We start from the raw sequence: 20712 nt of genomic DNA on the forward strand, positions 1-20712 counted from the left end.
TCTCTGACAATAGCCAAAACCAGAGGCTAAATTTTGTATACCCTTAGCGTGTCCCCTCTTGTTACATTTAATGTCTGATGCTGGAGTCCTAACAAAACTACTGGCCTTCAGTGAGCCTCCCTGACCATTATTCCAGCTTTTATACATAGATTCAGCAGGGCTCAGTCATTCATTTCCTAGCAGTTCACTTGTCGTATGTATGTTATAAAGTCATTTGATGATATTTGTACATTAAAATAAAAGCAGCAAGGAAATGAGGAGGAAAAAGGGCCTGATTGTGTCAGACCCTAAATGGGTACCACCAGGGGGAAAGTCAGCACCTGGAGCTCTTGCCACCACCACCACCCACCTTACACTTTGGGACAAAGGCAGACAGAGCTCTGGTCCATGTGCTGTGATCTTGGATGATCCCTGAGAAGGATCTGGGAGTTGTGGTGGATCATAACCTCAACATGAGTCAGCAGTGAGATGCTGTTGCAAAAACAAATGCAATTTTAGGTTGCATTAATAGAGGCAAAGCATGCAAGTCATGAGAGGTGATAGTATCACTCTACTCAGCTCTGGTTAGGCCTCAGCTGGAATACAGTGTCCAATTTTGGTCACAAATTTGTAGAAAGGATGTGGAGAAACTGGAAAGAATTCAAAGGCAAGGAACAAAGATGATCAAAGGGATGGAATGCAAGCCATATGAGCAAAGGCTGAAGAAACTGGATATGTTTAGTTTGGAAAAGAGGAGATTGAGGGGGACATGACAGTGGTCTTCATAGTACACCTCTACCCTGATATAATGCGACCTGATATAACACAAATTCGGATATAATGTGGTAAAGCAGCACTCCGGGGGGAGGGGGCTGTGCGCTCCAGTGGATCAAAGCAAGTTCGATATAACGCGGTTTCACCTATAACGCAGTAAGATTTTTTGGCTCCCGAGGACAGCGTTATATCGGGGTAGAGGTGTACTTGAAAGGCTGCCATAAAAAAAGGTGGAGAAAAGTTGTTCTCTCTTGCCACAGAACGCAGGACAAGAGGCAATGGGTTCAAACGACGACATAGCAGATTTAGATTAAATCTCAGGAAAAGCTTCCTAACTGTAAGAACAGACTGCATAGGGAGGTGGTAAAAGCTCCTTCACCGGAGGTTTTCAAAAGGAGGCTGGATGCCCATCTGTTTTGGATGGTTTAGACACAACAAATCCTGCATTTTGGCAGGGGAGTTGGACTAGATGACCCTTGAGTTCCCTTCTAACCCTATGATTTTACAGTCCCCAGCCTCCACCATAGGCTGCTGAGGTCCACCCACAAGAGTGAATGATACACTGGAAGTTCCTTGGTCTGAAGGTGACAGGAAATTTTGGCCCTCCTGTAGCTTTTTAAAGAGAAGAAGAATTGAGCCTTATGTGTTAAGAAAACAATTTGTGTTTAAATCAAATCTTTGTTTTGAGCCCAATTTGGCTACAACCAACGAGGGCATGTACATTTCTGATTATGGTAGGATTATGTGACTCTTCCCTGAATAAGGACAAAATGAAGGCATTTGTATTATCTTGCCTGTAGTAGGGGAAAAAGACTTCAGTGCATAATGATGTTCTCAGTCATTCTGAGAAAGATACAAATATCTACTCATGAGGGATAAAATTTTCAAAGGTGCCCAAGTGACTAGGAGCCTAAATCCCATTGAAAGCCTATTGAAATTAAGTCTCTCAAGTTGACTTTCAGTGGCTTCTAAATCATGAGGCACCCTTGCAAATTTTACCCCATTAATCCAGTCCCTGGAGCCTTAATCTCACCTGTCCTCCAAGAAGAGAACTTCTTTAGGTGTTTTTGTTTGTTGCAAAAGAAATTCAGTGAAATTCACCCTGCTGTAAGGAAGTCTCCTGGGAATTCTGAGGGTTCAGGGCTGTGTGTGTTTTAACATTCTAGATAGTGGATATTTTTATACCTTTGTAATTAAAAAAAATAAAAAAAAGAAGTAGTTTGATGACGCCTCCTCTATAAACCCCAGACTGCTGCAGCACAGATATAAGAAAGTGAGGACAGACAATGCCAGGTGCAGCCAGCACACTGCTGCAACATGTCATTTTTATAAACATTATTCAAATTAGCTTCAGCACTCGTAATTCTATTGTTTCCTTTATTGCTGTTGTAAAGCAAATGGTTCTTTTATACAAATGTTATCTCCTGCCTATTAATCCAGTTATAGATTATGACATTCCTGTTAAATTTAGGGATGTAAAGTCTCATAAATATTTAGAAGTTTAAGACTGATATGGGAAGAAATTTCCTTTGATTTGCTTTATTAATATCCAGTGGGTCAGTTTGTTATAGATTTGGAATATATCATTGCTACTCTGTTCTTTGACAAAGAGAGAAGAAAATGATGATAGTGTATTTGAGCTACAGCATCAAATATCTCCCTTTGAATTAGAGTTGCCTGGACAATGCATCTTTCCTGTGAAACTCCCCCCCCCCCTCCAATTGTCTTTGAAATTTTTCCACAGATATTTTTTGGCTTTTCAACATAAACCCAAAAATCTAAGACAAAAAGTGAAAAATTTTCCAGCAACATTTTTTGTTGTGTCACATTTTTTGGTAAAAAAATTTCAGCCAGCTCCACTTCTAACATAGCTCTTTTGTTGCCAGCACTTTTGAAGTTCATGCCAATAAGCTTCCTTATAACATTCAGTTCAAAAAAAGCCCAGATGTATTGCTTCCAGCAGCATTTTGCAAAGAGTGCATTTATCACAAATAATGCATGTAGTAATGGAGGAATGAAACTCCACATAAAGCTTCATCAGGCTGTTTGCAATGTGACGAGTGAGTGAACCATAAGAAACTTTGCCGTTGTCTAGTAGCTCCCTTAAATTCAGCATAGCAGAGACTTAGCCGTTATGACCCAATTTCATATCGACAGAGACAAGGTGGATGAGGTAATATCTTTTATTGGACCAATTTGTGTTGGTGAGAGAGACACACGGTGTAAGATTGAAAGTTTGCCTCTCTCACCAATAGAAATTGGTCCAATAAAAGATATTACCTCACCTACCTTGTTTCTCCAATATCCTGGGACTGACATGGCTACAACAACAATTCATATTTCACATCTACAGCATTTTACAATTGTCATTTTCTCTATTTAAAAAATGATTTTAGTGCTTATTAGCCAAATCATAAGAGATGTCAAGCATCTGTAACTCTCATTGATATAAAATGGGAGATGTTCAGAAGCTTTCAGGATTTGCTCCTATGGAAGATGCTAAACTGATGAAAACTGAAGTCCTGTGTTTCCAGAGCAGAGATAGCTGAGGTAGTAGCAAAGCCAGCTTCCCCACATGTATCCTGCAAAAGTTCAACCATGTCCTGGAAAGGTCGTTCAGTTTCCCTTGCCAATTCAGTTCTAGATTGGTGAACCCCTTTCAGCTAGCACTGGTCATGGTGATTTTTTGTGCTCCTGATGCCCCTCCATTAGATATGGAATTAAAAATAACTTTTTATTTTAGTTGGCCATTACCTGCCACTTTAACATTCAACATTTGTACTGTATTGTGGCAAGTTCATACCATCTCGTATTGCATGGTGGGGTTGAACTAGCTTGAGCCTAGTGTAAAGTTATTAGCAGGCACTTATGTTTAAGAAAAGGTTTTGTGTATTACTAACACTCCAGGTTTATGACCAATGAGTTTTCAAAAATGGAGATGTAAGATTGAAACATACAGGGTTTTTTTAAAATCACCAAAAAAAAAAAAAAATGACTGCGTGGGCAAATCAGGTACTTGTGTGCAAATGGCTAGTTAGCTTCCACACTAGCTGTGTCCATATACATTTAACTGAATTGAGTGCACAAATGCAATAATTGCAGAGAGACTAGTGTGCGCTATTGTACTATTTTGCATAAAAAACTCTTCCATTTTTTAAAAAAAGACAATATAGTGTTATATTTATAAAAAGCAAAATGTATTTATAAAATGAACTGAATGCTCCAAACAACTTTGTTTAAATTTGAAAAATATTTACACTAGAAATATCTTGTCTTACCCTTGTATTACCCTGTTATGTATATAACAGTGGACAATTGTACAACTACGGGCTGTAAGGAAATTTGGCTAGAGAAACTCTGCAGGATGGTGTATTTACTTCTCCATTTCTGAAAGGTAGCAGTGAAAAAATTCACAGGTGCTGCCTGTCCAGATGTTTGTTGCATTTGACCATTGTAATTTGCACTAGAATATACTGTGCTCCAATAATAGCTGTAAAGAGGATAGCTATTATAGTCTATATTCTACATATGGGCTCCAGTATTGATGGTAAGCATATTTCCTACTCAGATTAGATTTTTTCCCCTTATTTGCTTAGGGCAACAAAAGTTCAAGTTGAATTTTAGATCTAATAGAGTGTATTTGCAGGTCAGAGTTGACTTATAATAAATTTGTTCTAAGAATCAGACAAAGGAAAAAACCCTGAATTTTGAACAAAGAGTTTCCCTTTCTCTTTATCATTTCTAGGGAGCGAACATACCACTGGTGTCAGAGCTTGGCATTGACGATATCCATTTTGATGACTTTTCACTCGATGTAGATGCCATGATTACTGCAGCTCTCCGGATGTTCATGGAGCTTGGAATGGTTCAGAAATTTAAAATTGACTATGAGGTAACCATCTGCTCTATAAAGATATCTGCCACTTTGTCTTGGCAGTGCTATGCCCATTTGTACACATTTAGTAGCCCTGATACAATTTGTACTTTTCATTTCAGACATTGTGTAGGTGGCTTTTGACAGTTAGGAAGAATTATCGAATGGTTCTGTATCACAACTGGAGGCATGCTTTCAATGTGTGCCAGCTAATGTTTGCAATGTTAACTGTAAGTATTCCATAAAAGGGACAGGCCTCATAAGAGCTTTTATCATCACATTGTCTTATGCGTCTAAACATCTTTTCCAACATTTGTTTTTTCGTTATTATATTTATTTATTTTATAGCAATGTATAAGAAATCAGAGTATCCTAATTGTGGGAGCACAATTTTGGCAACATTTTATAGAGTTTTAGCAACAGTGATATCACAGGCACATTAAAATGACTAATAATTAACAGATGACAATCTTGGAGTTGGGAGCTTACTAGAGATTTTGATCTTACCATGTCTTCCTTTTTTTAAATCTTTGATTTTGCATTTATTTCTGCATGTGAAAATGGAGGTCATAAAAACCTGAGAGTGTAGAATCCTACCAGCAGAGTTATTTGGTGTGATGATACTTATCAGCTACTTCCCTAACTTCAGCTAAATAGATATACAAGATATTGCCTTATACACCATTTAAAAATGGGTTTCCTTAGAGAGGATCCAAATAGATTCTGCAGCCTCTGCATATTATTTTCTGGTATTCATCAAAGATATCCATCAAAGGGTCTAACATTCTCTCTGCATATAAAGTACTCCTAATGATGCCCATAGTCCCCGTTCTCCCCCCCCAACCACCAAATGCCTCACCGCCGGAGCTGGGTCGGGGAGAGCTGCACTGGCAGCTGCGGGGAGCCCGGGTCCTTCCACCTGCCAGGGGTGAGAGGGGAGGTGCTGGGACACTGGGTGGGAGGTTGCTCAGGCCCCACTCCTAGGGCTGGTAGAGGGTCCATCATGGCTTCCCACAGCTGCCAGTGCAGCTCTCCCTGACCTGGCTCCAGCAGGGAAGCGGGGCAGCTTAGAGCCGCAGCCTGGCCATGGTAAGAGCTAGCCCGGTAAAGGCGGGCAGCTGTGGGGAGCTGCGGCAGACCCTCCACCTGCCGTGGGTGGGGGTCCCGAGCAACCCCCAGGCAGCTCCACAGGTCTCTCCACCACCCAGACCAGTGTGGAGCCCAGCCGGGGAGCTGTGGGGAGCCGCGGCGGACTCTCCACCTGCTGCGGTGTGGGGGGGGCGGGGGCTGAGAGCTCCCCGCCCAGCCGAGGGCAGGTGGAGGATCTGCAACTCCGCACAGGCTCCCCACAGCTGCTCACAGGGCTCTCATCAACCGGGCTCCGTCAGGGGGAGATGCCTCGGAACCTCAGCCCGGCCCTCAGCATAGAGCCCTGCAAATCCACAGATAGCTGCGATTGTCTGCAAAAATTATCTGCAGATCATGGATCCAAACTTGCTCTTAAGATTTGTGGTTAGAACCAAAACTGGAAGGGGCTTACTTTCTGGTTGAGATTCATCTGAAACCTTGGTAAGAACAGCTGTTTGAGAGATTTCAGCCCTTGATAGTGGAAAGTTTTGAGAACAGATGCAAGATCCCTACTGTTCAAGGCAGTAGAATCTGATCCACCATGAGATTTGCACTGTTTGAAGCTAAAATTTACCCGGCTGTGGGATTTAACTCCCAAAACTGAACGTGAACCCTAATCAGCCTCAAACTCGAGCGTAAATCTAATCTGGATCCAAACACAGCCTCATTGGTTTATCTTGAGCCTTAAAGAAGGTCCTGCAGCATAGTGTTTGTGCAAACATTTCCTCATATGTAGTTTGAAAGACGACTATGAAAAGTTGTTCATGTTTAAACCTTTTAACCCTTTAAGTGCCTTGGAGTATAAAGGGTGAATAGCTTTAAAGATTTGCCTTAGGCACATCTCACATTATAAGCCATACCCATAGCTAGAGAGTTGTCCTCATAACTAGTTTCATTTATCATTTTCCAAAGGTTTGTCTGTCCCTAGCATACATTTATCCAAAACAATAAGCATGTGAGATGCTGCACATATCTTGGCAAAACAACCTGTGTTCACTCCATGAATATTTGCATTTGAAATTGTAAATCTTCACATTTACAAACCTATTCTGGGGCAAAATTGTTGTTGTTTGTGGCAATGAACACAGCTCTCTGCAGAAAAAGTGATAAATATCTATCTTCCGGGCAAAACTGATTTTTCCACAGTGAATGACAATTTTACTGCTTCTTTTCTCATCAAAAATGTAAAGAAACTGATTTTTTTAAGCTTTCTCCCCACAAACTTGTGAACTTTTTTTCTAGTTCTGCTGTTTTTAAATTTGTTTTTTTAACAAAGCCATCATTTGGGAAGCAATACTCAAATATTATTGAGCAAATAATACAATAACTGGGGTGTCAAAGTGACTTGCTTTATCCATCTGGATTCAGATTAATCACGGAAAAAATCAAACCCAAAGTGTCTTGGTTGGATACTCGCAAATTGGTGCACGTAAAAGCCCAGGCCACTGTTGAAAATGCTGGCCTGTTTACTTTCCCAAGGTCATAACAGGAAGCCTGTGACTGACGTGGGCAGAAAGAGAACCCAAGAGTTCTGAATCACTGCCCTGTGGCTCAGCCACAACAGCATCCATCCCTTTGAATCAAGGGCCATGCATAGAAGTTTCATCTATATCTTTTCTACTTGAAATTTTTTTTATGGCAAATGTGAGCTACCATAAATTGATGGTGGGCTACCGTATGTTTCTTTGTATGGCTATGCCATATGCTGATTTATTCACTTTTGTGTTAATGAGATCTCTGTTGTACAATGTTAACATGCTTACATCTCCTCAAGACACTGTAGGAGGAACTTCTATAAATCAGTTGGGAGTTGACAGGCTCCCTCCATCCAAATATTTGCAGAAGAATAAGTAAAAGAACTGGATGGAACATACTGGAATGGCAGAATTCTGAGAGGTGAAATCTGACATGAAATACATGGTATGTAAAAGTAGATTAGTCAGGCACCAGACAGAAATCTGCCAATCCAAGAATTAATACATCTCCATTTTGGAGAATCCTGGGCTTATTCATGGAAATTAGCAAGCAAGGGCTTTGCTGGAAACCAGGTGCATCTCAAAGATTGTGTACTTGTTTTCTAAAGGGAGAGGGAGGGCATGTGAGTATTACTGCTTTTCAAGAATCCTATCACCTGCCAGTCTATAAAACATTTGCATCAATGATGTTGCTACTGGCAATATTGTCAGAGGAGGCTGCATAACCTGTCCTGTAAGTGGATCAGATTGGGCCTGATCCAGTGCCCACTGAAGTCTTGCCATTGACTTCAATGAACATTGGATCAGGTCCTTAGCACTTTACATGTTCATACACATGCTGCACAAATATGATCTAATGCATCCCTACAACACTCCGTTAAGATAGGTAAGTATTAATATCCCTGTTACACAGATGTGCAAAGTGAGGCAGAAAAATTAATACAGCCAGAATTAGTGGGGAGAAAGGCCTAAAGAGGAAAGAGACTGGCAGTTGCTCTTAGTATTCTTATAGCTAGAGAGAAGTTGTTCAGATAAATAGAATTAAAATGGTTTCTACGGGCAAATCTACAAGGACACTTTTCTGTATCTGAAATGTTGTGGCATTAGACACAGTGTATGAACCTTATGCTAAACTTCACAACCAAGTTGATAATATACAGGCAAGTAGTAATTTTTCAAATGTTATAAGGTAAGAAAGGACAACAAGATGCCAGACAAGCCACTGATACATGCCTGAGAAGTAAAACCAAAGCCGGGCTAACTGCTTAATCATTTGATATTGGACTGAATTAAATTCTGTGTATTTCTATCAGATGCTACCAGTTTGTGTGCACCTTTTCCTCAGCAAGTGCCACAAATGTCATTTATAATATAAACTGTCCTCTGGGTGGTGCTCTAATGCCAAGTTTCCAATATACTGCTTTTTTGTGGGGGGAAGAATATTCCATCCTACCAGGTAGCTTCTTTTCATCTAGAGATGACTAAATGGGCACGAGGTGTGGGGGTGAGGAATATAGATCTTGCTTTCTTCAAAGATTTGACATCAGGTCTATTAGGCCTAAATCTTCACTTGCTTTGAGAGTAGTTCTCAGAACCTAACTTCAGAATCCTCTCAAACATTGTGTAAGATAAATATATCAACCCAACCCATCTACATTTTTCAAACCATCCTCATCATGGTCAATCTGAAAAATCCAAGAATAACTGTGCAACTGATTGTAAGCAAACTGCTAAACAAGTGGTGCAATGGGATTGTGTTTACAGTGAGTTTGCGCCAACTTTGATGTTGATTTCACTGAGAACAGAATTGGGTGCCTCAATTTGGCTAGGGAGGAAGGTTAGTCTTGTGCATAAGGTACCAGACTGGGATCAGTTTGTGGTTCTGGCAAAGGTTCTCTGTGTAACCATAGGCAAGTCACTTAATTTCTCTGTGTCTCTGTTTCCCCATTTCTAAAATGGGAAAAATAATTCCCTACCTCTCCAGGGTTGTGAGAGGATAAATTCATGATTATATGCTGAGGTACTATACAAGCAGATGTATAGGAGAGTATGTTGTCTTCCAAAAAACGTTCAGGGTTGTCTGTGCCAATATGCCAGAAACATTGTTGATTGATGCATAAATGTTTTAACTACATTAAAAAAAAGTAATATCAGTACCTATCAGGATCAAGTCAATTGAGCTAATCTTCTATATTATAAAAAAGGGTCAAAAGGAAGATTTTGCTAGACTTTGAAGATAGTGACTTTGAAATGATCTTGAAGGCTTGCTTGACTTTTAAAGATATTTATATTTTCAAAAATAAGGTCAGATTCAAAGGGACAGAGGTCAAACAATACTTTAGTGGTATGTCAATTATGATTAGTCTCTGTTATCCTGTTTCTCAAGACTACGGGTAGTTTTCCTCTTGAAATCAGTATTCCTGCATTGAATGGTTGTCTCATTAACTTGCTCTATAGCTGTGGTAATTTTTAGATAATTATGTTGCCTGCTGTCCATCACAGCCTTATTATATAAACCTTCATATAACTATATCTGAGCTGACCAGAAGAAATTGTATTATTTCCCCTCTACCTGAAAGCTTACATAGTGGCTTATAGAATATTAGAATTTTACAAAACTCACTGGTAGCAGAGTGAAAAAGCACATGCGCATGCACACACACACACACACACACACACACACAATTTATGATGGTGCTTCCAGTGGTGCTGAACAAGGGAAATGCTGTTCAACACTAATGACAAAATACCACAGCGCACACATTTACAACCCTGGACACTGCTCTATGTTTCTTTAAATAAAGATTTGATGCAGATTTAAAATCCATATTTGTGATGCCAGCAATCTGAATGTCTGAGACAGGCTGAACAGCTTATTATTAATTCAAACTGGGGACAATAGGGAGGGTTTCACAGACTGCAGATTGTGCACATCATATTTCAGTGGGATTTGGGCACCTAACTCGTAGGTTCCTTTGAAAATCCAAGCCTTAATTGTTTATAGAGGTCCTACCTTTAGTCTGAAGGTGTTCCTAATTATGAACTGGTATTTGAATAAAATACATAAAAATTACATGTTAAATGTCCAAAGGTGCTTCCAGGTAAATTCTTACTTCTAGATTTCTGTGGCAAGAGGTTCTCTAAGGGTATGTCTAAATGGCAATTAAAAACCCAGGGCTGGCCCATGTCAGCCTACGTGGTCTTGCAGGGCTGGGGCTAAGGTGCTGTTTAATTGCGGTGTAGATGTTCAGGCTCAAGCTGGAGTCCAGACTCCAGGACCCAGCGGGGTGGGAGGATCCCAGAGCTCAGGCCTGAACCTGAACATCTACACTGCAATTAAACAGTCACTTAGCCCAAGCTCCGTGAGCCCCAGTCAACTGGCAAAGGGCAGCTAATTGTAGTGCAGTCATACCCTAAAGGTTCCTGTACTACAATCATTGTACTCCCATCTCTAACCCCTCCAAAACTACCATGGAAATCAGTGCTATTGGCAAAAATCAATCAAGAGAGCTATGGTTTTTCTGCATCAATGATATAATGTGATAACGCTAAAAATGAACTGAATAGATCTTATGGTCTATAGTGTCTATTTTAGAGAGTTCTCAGGTAAGCTTTCCTGCACTATGGTGGTCTCTAAGTACCCAGTCCTGCTGAGGTTAGTGGCAAAATTCAAGTTGATTTAACTAGAAATAGGATTGAGTCCTAACTATATGGGACATAAACCCACTGCAGCCCCAAATGGATTGAACCACTTGAAATTAATAGGAGTTTTAAATGGGCAAAGAATACGGAATGGAATGTAAAAGTATAAAAATGAGAGCATGCTGCAGTTTGTTACCTTCTGGTTTAAATTTTCATCTTAGTTAACACACCATTGTACTGACTGTAAATGTTTGTTAACAGACTTGTCATAACAATACAATTAGTATGCCATCAGTCAGACATCAATGTCGTAAAGACCATCTTAAATAAAGCTGTGTCTCAATGTTGTACACATTATAATTTCCATTAAAAAAATTACCAAAAAAAGAAGGGTTAAAATTCTGGCTACTAAATAAGGGAAAGATTCAGCCATCTTTACAAATGCAAAAGTGTGATAGATTTCAGTGGCAGTTTTTCCTAAATAATTACTGTATATTGCATCCAGTGTTGAAAGTAATTTGGAGAGAAGGTAGCTTTCAAATACAGTTTTAAAAAAGAAAAATTAAAACCAATAATTTCACTTCTTCTATATGTTTAATGACATATATTTTTGCTTCCTTCCTGGCTGAACCGTAGGAAAACTATAGGGCCAGTCCTGCAACGCACATGTGGAGGAGTGGACTCATAGCTAGAACACCTCCTTGTGGCCGGGCCTGACATAGCAGGCTCTTCTTCCCTACTGCCCCACTGCTTACGGTCCCACTGTGGTCTGCCTCTTCTCATGACTCAGCCCTCTGGCCAAGTCACATTTAGTCCCTCCTTCCAGAGTAAACAAAGAGTCCAATAAGCTAAACTCAAAAAACATACATAATTCTTTATTCTTTCCCAGGCTCTGTAAGGCTGTCCTCCCGCTCTTGTGTGGAGCATACCTCTCAGAGTTTTTCCCCTAGAGCTCGGGCTACAAATTCAGCAGTCTCTCCCCCACTCGTGTCAGGGTGTTTCCTCACTTCCTTCTGCAGTGGCCAGTAAAGGAACCCAGACCCTCCCTCTCCTCTGAATTTCAGTCCAGGGACCCTGTAGCACATAGCTACAGTCTGCTCCCTGAAGCCTTGTCTACGCTACCAGGGTAAGTCGACCTAGGTTACGCTACTCCAGCTACGTGAATAACGTAGATGGAGTCGACACAGCTTAGGTCGACTTACCGCAGTGTCTTCACTGCGCTGCATCGACGGGAGAACATCTCCCATATACTTCCCTTACTCTTCTCGGGGAGCTGGAGTACTGGGGTCAACCAGAGACCATCGATTTAGCAGGTTTTCACTAGACCCGCTAAATCGACACCCGCTGCATTGCAGCAGCGTCGATCTCCCCATAGTGAAGACCAGCCTTTAGACTCCTCACTGCCTTCTGGGACTTCTTTCTACCTTAGTCTTCCTTCAGGCCCTTTTCCACAGTTTCTTCCAGGGCTTACTGCACACCTACTTCTTCATGCCCTTCCTTCACTCTCTAGCAACTAGAGAGGTAGTGCAGAGTTCTGGGCCCCTCTATCCCTGCAGCCTCTCTCTGACCTTGGCTTCCTCCCTTTATGCCAGTGGTGGGCAACCTGCCGCACACACCCTTTCAGGGTAATCCACTGGCGGGACGCAAAACAGTGTTTACATTGACTGTCTGCAGGCATGGCCGCCCACAGCTCCCAGTGGCCGCGGTTTGCCTTTCCCGGCCAGTGGTAGCTGCAGGAAGCACTTCATGCTCACCATCCAGCTCCTTCCCCATCTTAGCTTCATCTTAATCTGACCAGGCCCAGGTGCCTTAGCTTGCGGGGGAGGGATAGCTCAGTGGGTTGAGCATTGGCCTGTTAAACCCAGGGTTGTGAGTTCAATCCTTGAGGGGACCACTTAGGGATCTGGGGCAAAGATTGGTCCTGCTAATGAAGGAAGGGGGCTGGACTCAATGACCTTTCAAGGTCCCTTCCAGTTCTAGGAGATAGGTAATAATTGGAGATATACCAATGACCTACCTCCAGTTAGCCAGTGCAGGGTGCATACCTATCATACCACACTGTTGTGTTTCTAACTCACGAATACTCCCATTGACATCAGTGAGATACTCATGAATGTGGCATGAGAACAGGTCATAGGATCAGGCCCTAACTTAGTAACCTTCATCTGACACATCCTTCATCAATATTTATTTTAAAAAGTAAAAATGAAAGAAAAGTAAAGCAACAGATAATTAAAGTCGCATCCAGTGTGCTAATAACAAAACACATAAAAGTGGGGCAAGGTGTAATGCGATTCATTTCCTCACATGAAAGAATGACCTCCATAACTCACGTTAAGCTCTGCCACTCATGAGTTATGGGTCATTCCTGTTCTGGAGAAAATAAATTCTATTACACCATCATCCATAGCTATGTATTTTTCCTCTCTACACGTAAATTTAAAAAGTGGGGGACACAGCCACTCTCTGTCTTCCTGCATTATGTGCAAAGCAGACATCCTACTACCATAATACTGTTTTTAAATTAAATGTTTTTATTAAGTGAAATATCCTATTTATGTATTCCATGACAAGATTTTTGATTAAATAAAAAGTTGAATTTATTCTTGAGCTATTGCTACTGTTAGTAAATTGCTTAATCTGTACTCCTGCATTTATGATGCAGGCTGAATCCTTGAATTCAATCAAACCCTGTGTTAAGCTGAGGACCATTTATTACGGCATCAGAATTCCATTATAAAACTCCAATTTTCAGTGGTTTATTACTCAACCATGGCCAGTTTCTTTGGACTGTAACTTGGCACATCATATTGCCAGGTCACTAGTTATTTTATTTATACTTTTTTTGTTGTTGTTATTCTTTGTTGTAGGAGAGTAATCTTAAAAAAATAAGACAGTATTTTTCAGATGCTTCCTCTGCTCTTGTAACTATGTTATTGAAATGAAATTTTAAAGGCAAATTTATCTACAATTCAGGAGCCACCATTTAATAACAGTCAAGTTATTCCATCTATGGATGCTTCATGTGTAGAATCTTCTTTGGCATTTAGACCAGCGTTTTTGAAATGTAGACAGAGTCCAATCCTGTAGGGTGCAGAGCACCCACTGGAAGGTACTGGGCATCTGCAACTCCCACTGAAATGAATGGGAGTTGAAAGCACTTAGTATCCTGAAGGATAAGGCTCTTCATGTGACATTGGCACAGCAGGCCAAGAAAGCTGATGGCTTATCATATCAGTGATACGTGATTTAAGATTTACTAAAGTAGGATTTACGGTCTATAGAGTCAATACTCTGCAAAGTAAAGTTCTCAACAGGTCTTACTGTAATGTGCTAGTGTCTAAAGATAGATATACATAAGAATGGCCTTACTGGGTCAGACCAAAGATCCATCTAGCCCAGTATCCTGTCTGCTGACAGTGGCCAGTGCCAGGTGCCCCAAAGGGAATGAACAGAACAGGTAATCATCAAGTGATCCATTCCCTGTCACTCATTCCCAGCTTGTGGCAAACAGAGGCTAGGGACACCAACCCTGCCCATCCTGGCTAATAGCCATTGATGGACCTATCCTCCATGAATTTATCTAGTTTTTTTGAACCCTGTTATAGTCTTGGCCTTCACAACATCCTCTGGCAAGGAGTTCCACAGGTTGACTGTGTATTGTGTGAAGAAATACTTCCTTTTATTTGATTTAAACCTGCGGCCTATTAATTTAATTTGGTGACCCCTAGTTCTTGTGTTATGAGAAGGAGTAAACAACACTTCCTTATCTACGTTCTCTACACCAGTCATGATTTTATAGACCTTAATCATATCACCCCTTAGCCGTCTCTTTTCCAAGCTGAAAAGTCCCAGTCTTATCAATCTCTCCTCATACGTTCCATATCCCTAATAATTTTTGTTGTCCTTTTCTGAACCTTTTCCAATTCCAATACATCTTTTTTGAGATGGGGCAACCACATCTGCACACAGTATTCAAGATGTAGGCGTACCATGGATTTATATAGCGGCAACTTGGTATTTTCTGTCCTATTATCTATCCCTTTCTTAATTATTCCCAGCATTCTATTTGCTTTTTTGACTGCCGCTGCACATTGAGTGGATATTGTCAGAGAACTATCCATAACAACTCCAAAGATCTCTTTCTTGAGTGGTAACAGCTAATTTAGACCCCATCATTTTATATGTATAGCTGGGATTATGCTTTCCAGTGTGCTTTACTTTGCATTTATCAACATTAATTCAGCACATGGGTGAAGGTGTTTAGGGGCATTAGAGACCCAAATGGCACTGAAATATTGTGTGGGGGGAAACTGAACTCCCTTGGGCTCCTTTGAATCCTCTCAGAGACATGGGTTGACTTCCCTTATTGTAACGGTGAGGCAGATGCTATCACATAGCCACCTTTTCCCTCCACACTACCTCTTACTGCACTTGCAATTGGTTTTGCACCTCTCCTCACTTAGCAGCAGCAAAACCCACTCAAACACATTTTGTCACTCATGCATGCTCTTTTATGATGGGAAGAGCTATACCTTCCCTGCCTCTTCTCTTTCCAGTTGATCCCAGTTCAGATGCATATTTCCTTTGTGGCTCTGACACTCTGACTCCCCACACTTCTTGCAGATGTCCTTCAGCCACCATTAGTTTCCCCCTCCATGGTCAGTATGTGAGTTTTTGTTATTTCACTGGTTTGAGAGGAAAGCCTGCCATGCTGACTTGCTGCTCCCCTCATTACTAGCTGCCACTGACCTAGTCACAATTTGCTATTTGTATTGTGTGATTAGTCATTTCAGTCACATGCGATTTTTTTTGTTTGTTCCCCAATTGGCTGATTCCTTAGTGGACACAACTCTGCTTTTGGCCTTATTAGCAAACTTTTCTATTTTACATACCATATTCTCAATAAAATCATTTGCATAATGCATCTTCCCGACAAAGGTCAACTGCTGAAATCAATATCTGGTCTTCTGCAGTGCTAACCTCTTTTGAGCTGGAGAAATTCACAGTGATAATTGCTTATTTCCCTTCTCGGAGATACTCTGCTATCCATCAAACTATTTTGCATTCTGTGGAGCTGATTGTGCAGAAGTGCTGAGCATCTGCAACTCCCATGGACTTCATGGGACTGCAACTCCCATGGACTTAAATTTGTTGGTGCTCAGCACTACTGAAAGTCAGGCCCCATATAATGACTTCCTACCTTAGCCTGTCATTTTTGGTATCAACATTACCATATGCTTTTTCAAAATCTGAGGAACAAATTATTTCTCTTAAGGACACAGGCTCCGAGAGAATGGAGTAGTACAGAATGCAACATGTGTGATTTGAGGTATCTGAAGACATTATGCCTGCACAGGGCAGAAGCAGGCATAATATCTCCAAGAGTGCTGTGTGGGAGCAAATTCATAAGAGAGTCCTGCTGTATCTTTAGGAAAAGGATATCATGCAGTCCTTCTAGCATAGCTCTTCAAAGCACAGTGGTCTGCCAAGGGCACACCCAACAACCCAGGCAAACCCCTTCTGGGAAATTTAGCATGATCAGCAATGCTAATACCTCCTCCCCTGTTCTCAGGCTGCTCAGGCAGACAAACTACTGCATGGCTACCTCCTTGCAGAGGAATTCTAGTGTCAGACGGGGTTTCCTGCATCATCACCTCTTCTCTTCACACCAGCATATTTGGGACAGGACCTAATTGGTGCCAATGGTGCATTATAACTCATGAATCTAAGTATTGTCCCAGACACTGAGAATTCAAATCCAACCCAAGGCAGAAATTGGAAGTTAAAAAAAAAAAAACACAACAGCACATGTGAGCTAAGGTGGCCATGATTTGGCCTAAAGTACATTCTGTAGTTCTCATATCTACCATTTCAGTTTTATCGCTGAAGAATTCCAATGCTTTATTTAAGAAAAATCTCCTCTCAAACTCATGCAGGGTATTTCTAGTAGAATTATGCTATTCAAGGTGTTTCCACCTAAAATCATGGAACATTGTTTCTAATCCCCTTGTTGCGATGAACAAAACAGTCTCTGACTGCTTTAGTATTTGCATAGCTGATATTTAGCTTCTCTCTTTTAAGCTTCCTTTGATTTAGCTTGTAAGTTGTCTCCAACAATGTACAACAAATATAGCACCTCAGGATCTAAGAAGTCTCTGTCTACTTAACAGCAATTTTAAAACGGAACAGATTTTGTTTCATGTTTTTCACATATGGAAATTCAACTTCTCATCCTAGTATATAAGGATTGTTTTTATTTTCAGCTCTTTTCCCACTGCACCTTCCGGGTACTGAGGAAGAGAGTATTAAAAATGTGACAGATAAAAATAGATCACTACAAGGACATTATCTATTTCACTAACCATCTAGCATAAAGCAGTGAACATAATATGACAATAAAGCATTTATCTTGTCCTTATTTAAAGGATGGTGGTTTCAAAACAAAGATGACTGTTACTCAATGGACTAACATTATCTATCCTTCCTGCTTCTGATAGTTATTTTTTCTGTTCTCAGACGGCAGGATTTCAGGAGATTCTGACTGAAATTGAAATTTTAGCTTTGATTGTGGGATGTTTATGTCATGACCTTGACCACAGGGGAACCAACAATGCCTTCCAAGCCAAGTAAGTTTTCCAATTCTTATTACTTTAATTTGTTTCCCTTCCATATCAGAGCAAAAGGTGACAGGGGATAAAGAATAAAGCATTAATTTCAGGGCTCCTAGGCCAAGGCCAAATATTCCTGTGCTTACATGTAATGAGGGACTATCCATCTTTATAATTCCCTATTCTTTTTGGTAATTGCTGACTTGCCCTTTGTGTCATGCTCTTGATTTGGGTTGCCCCTTGTGAACTAACACCTAGTATAAAATGTGATGCCAAACACTGATGATTCCTCCAGTCAGAGTATCTGCCAGATAGAGACCTGCCGACACTGAGTATGAGAAGCATTGCAAATGCCAATCTCTCTTTGGCTGGTATGTTGGAATCACTGTGAAACTTTTTCCAGTTATTTAATACATTTAAATAAAAGCAGATAAAACTGAAGCCTTGTGTCCACAAAAGGATGACATTCACTCCACCTGCATAAAGCCAAAGTTTTCAATCTTTGGCATGTGGAATGGTTGCCACCAACCTAAAACTGTGGTGTGGGGATCTGTGCAATCTGATGTGGCAGTTATTCCAGCCTAACTCCACCACACCAGCTGTGCAGAGTACTAGGGCCACTAGTTCCATATAAACACAGATATGTGGCTTCTCTCCTGGCCTAGCTCCAGTATGGGGCTGGCTTGGAGACCTCTGGCATGGTGCATAGGGTGTGTGAAGGCACCTCTGTGAGGCCAGCTGGTTGATGGATATGCTGTTGAGCTTGTGTGTTAAACTTTCTATTCAGATTCTTATCTGTTAAGTGGAGTCTTGCACCTGCTGTACAGATCCCAGTGAATTTCACTCTAAAAGGAAATCTAGTTTAGGGGTCCTGGGCCTGATACTGCAACCCTTACTTACACAGTTATGCTCTACTGCCGCAAACAGTCCCCTCCTCCACGCGAGTGCTGGTAGAGGCAGTTTAGTGTAGTGGGGGAGGGAGGGTTTACTCCCTTTCTTTTTACCTGGCGATAAGGAGGTTCCTTTGATCAAAGGGCATCTCTCTCCTTTCCCACCCCCACCCCTGCCATCCATGTTTGGAAGGGGGCAGGAAATCTCCCATTGCTACATCTCAGCTGAGCTCTGCAATGGAGTTGTCAGAGAGAGGGCTAATCCAGGACCTATACTGTTTCATTGGCTCTCTGCAATAAAGGAAACGTGACCATCTGCAGATAACCAGAATCCAAAAAAGATGGGTTTTGTGGTCCTTGGGCTGCAGCATGGTTTTGTGGCTCTGCTCTTCTGCTAGTCCTGTGGACCAAAGGAAGAGGTGGCCAACTTCACAGCTATTTGAAAGCCAGAGAGCTGTTGTGCTAATTTATTCCCCCTTGACACATTTTTGTGCTAAAAAGGAGCACGTGTGCCACAGTGTGTAGTGTACATTGGCTGTTTTGTTTCTTAGGGCAAACGGCCACATTACACTCCACCCATGTTGATGTTTCTGATGCACCCAGTTAGCATTTCCTTAAGCTGCTGATTCCTCAGCTGCTGCTCACTCACAATGAAACAATGACAATGTCTGGCTTGTCACTTGCCAAGGCAAGAAAAATCAATTGCAGTGCTCAAGAGACAGGTCTGCTGGTGCAAAGGTTACAAAGTATCACCAGCTGCTTTATGCTGCTGGAGTCTTGATGGGAAGCAGAAAAAAGGGAAATCTGTGTAAGACAAATGGGAAAACTTTGCTGATTTGATGTTCATGTTCCTAATTCACAAAGATAAGACTTGTGTAGGATTTAAATCTCTATAGACTCAGACTCTGATTAACCTAACCATTTCTCTATTGGAATGTTTATTGGAATGTAATATTTCCCTTGGGAAGTTTGAAATAGAGGATTTCGGCACTTGAATGCTGTCACTTCCAGTACAACTGACAACTGAGTACAAAGAAGATACTGTCTTTTTCTAATGCCATAAAGAAATTATTGAAGACATTTAAGAGAAGACATGACACACAGATAAAATATCCCTGAAAACAGAAATTGTACCTCTCATAACAGCAGCTGTGATTTATTCTTCCAAGCTTACTTATAAAGTTGAGCATCATATTTTCCTGTTTTATCTTAGTGCCGATTACCAGTGTTTTGTGTGATGAAAGATCAAGAGGTATATGATGAGAGCAACATCACAGTTCTCTGAAATTGCTCTGTTAGTAGTACACCTCAGCACTGTTTTCTCTAGGGATGATGTTTCCCACTTATCCTCCTCTCTATTACAGCTGCCCTTGATGATTAAATATCAGTATGGTACAGCTTTGTAGTATATGCTCTTAGGAGATGCCTGCTATTCGTTTCTAGCATAATCTCTTATACTCATTTCTTTGGAAAGAAAACCCATCTTGTCGCTTTAGGCTGGGTCCCAGAAGTGAAATACTGGTGAACATTAATCTACTGTGACAGTCCAATCCCACTCCCCTCCACCTTCCAACAATTCTCAATTTAATAATTACATTTCATAGTTTTTCTTCCTTTAAAGTTTCAGCTTAGAACTTTTAAACTGTATGCTACATATTTTGCAACTAGCTTTTATAAAAAAAAACCATGATTAGAAATATATTCTAAGAACGTTAGACTTTTATGGTTTCAGCATCTGTTTTTGCTTCCTCTTTCTCCTTAGTATTTTTAAAAATCACTCTGATGTTGCCCACTGCAGGCTCTTTTACAGCAGAGTTTTGCAAATGCCTGCTATATACCATTGTTATTATATGTACTAGGGACTGGCTTGGTACAAAGGTAGAGGAAAAGGCAATCCCTGCCCCACTACATATATTACATGTCTGTGACTGTGTGTGTGTATATATAATAAAATACACCCCTGCAGTATGTGGAACATATACAAAATGTCACCTAATTTGGAATGAAACTAGTCTTACTCTTGTTATTACAGACCGTGATAAAGCACCATCACTTAGCTTTTCAAAAGCACCTCACCCAAAATGTCTGTATTGCTCAGGAGGAATCCTTAGCTGGTCAGAGCAGACTTAACAGGGTCCAGAACCTGCAGGTCTATAATATTAATTGGGTCTAGCCATAGGTTAGTACAGGGATCGGCAACCTTTGGCACATCCCTCAGCCCACGCTGCTTCCCGCAGCCCCCATTGGCCTGGAACAGCAAACCGTGGCCAGTGAGAGCTGCAATCGGCTGAACCTGCGGATGCTGCAGGTAAACAAACCATCCCGGCCCACCAGTGGAT

General features: G+C 41.0%; 1 protein-coding gene across 9 annotated transcripts in view; it reads left to right on the plus strand.

Annotated features, from left to right (window-relative positions):
- The window catches only part of PDE11A (phosphodiesterase 11A), a 219773-nt gene that overhangs the window by 160880 nt on the left and 38181 nt on the right, over positions 1 to 20712 (plus strand). For all 9 annotated transcript variants that reach the window (XM_039494567.1, XM_039494563.1, XM_039494564.1 and 6 more), the window contains 3 exons: positions 4499 to 4645; positions 4750 to 4857; positions 17392 to 17501. In XM_039494567.1, the coding sequence (XP_039350501.1) occupies positions 4499 to 4645; positions 4750 to 4857; positions 17392 to 17501 (365 nt within the window). The remainder of the gene's footprint in view (positions 1 to 4498; positions 4646 to 4749; positions 4858 to 17391; positions 17502 to 20712) is intronic.

This window comes from Mauremys reevesii, linkage group 11, assembly GCF_016161935.1.
Source record: "Mauremys reevesii isolate NIE-2019 linkage group 11, ASM1616193v1, whole genome shotgun sequence".
NCBI classification, from domain to species: Eukaryota; Metazoa; Chordata; order Testudines; family Geoemydidae; genus Mauremys; species Mauremys reevesii.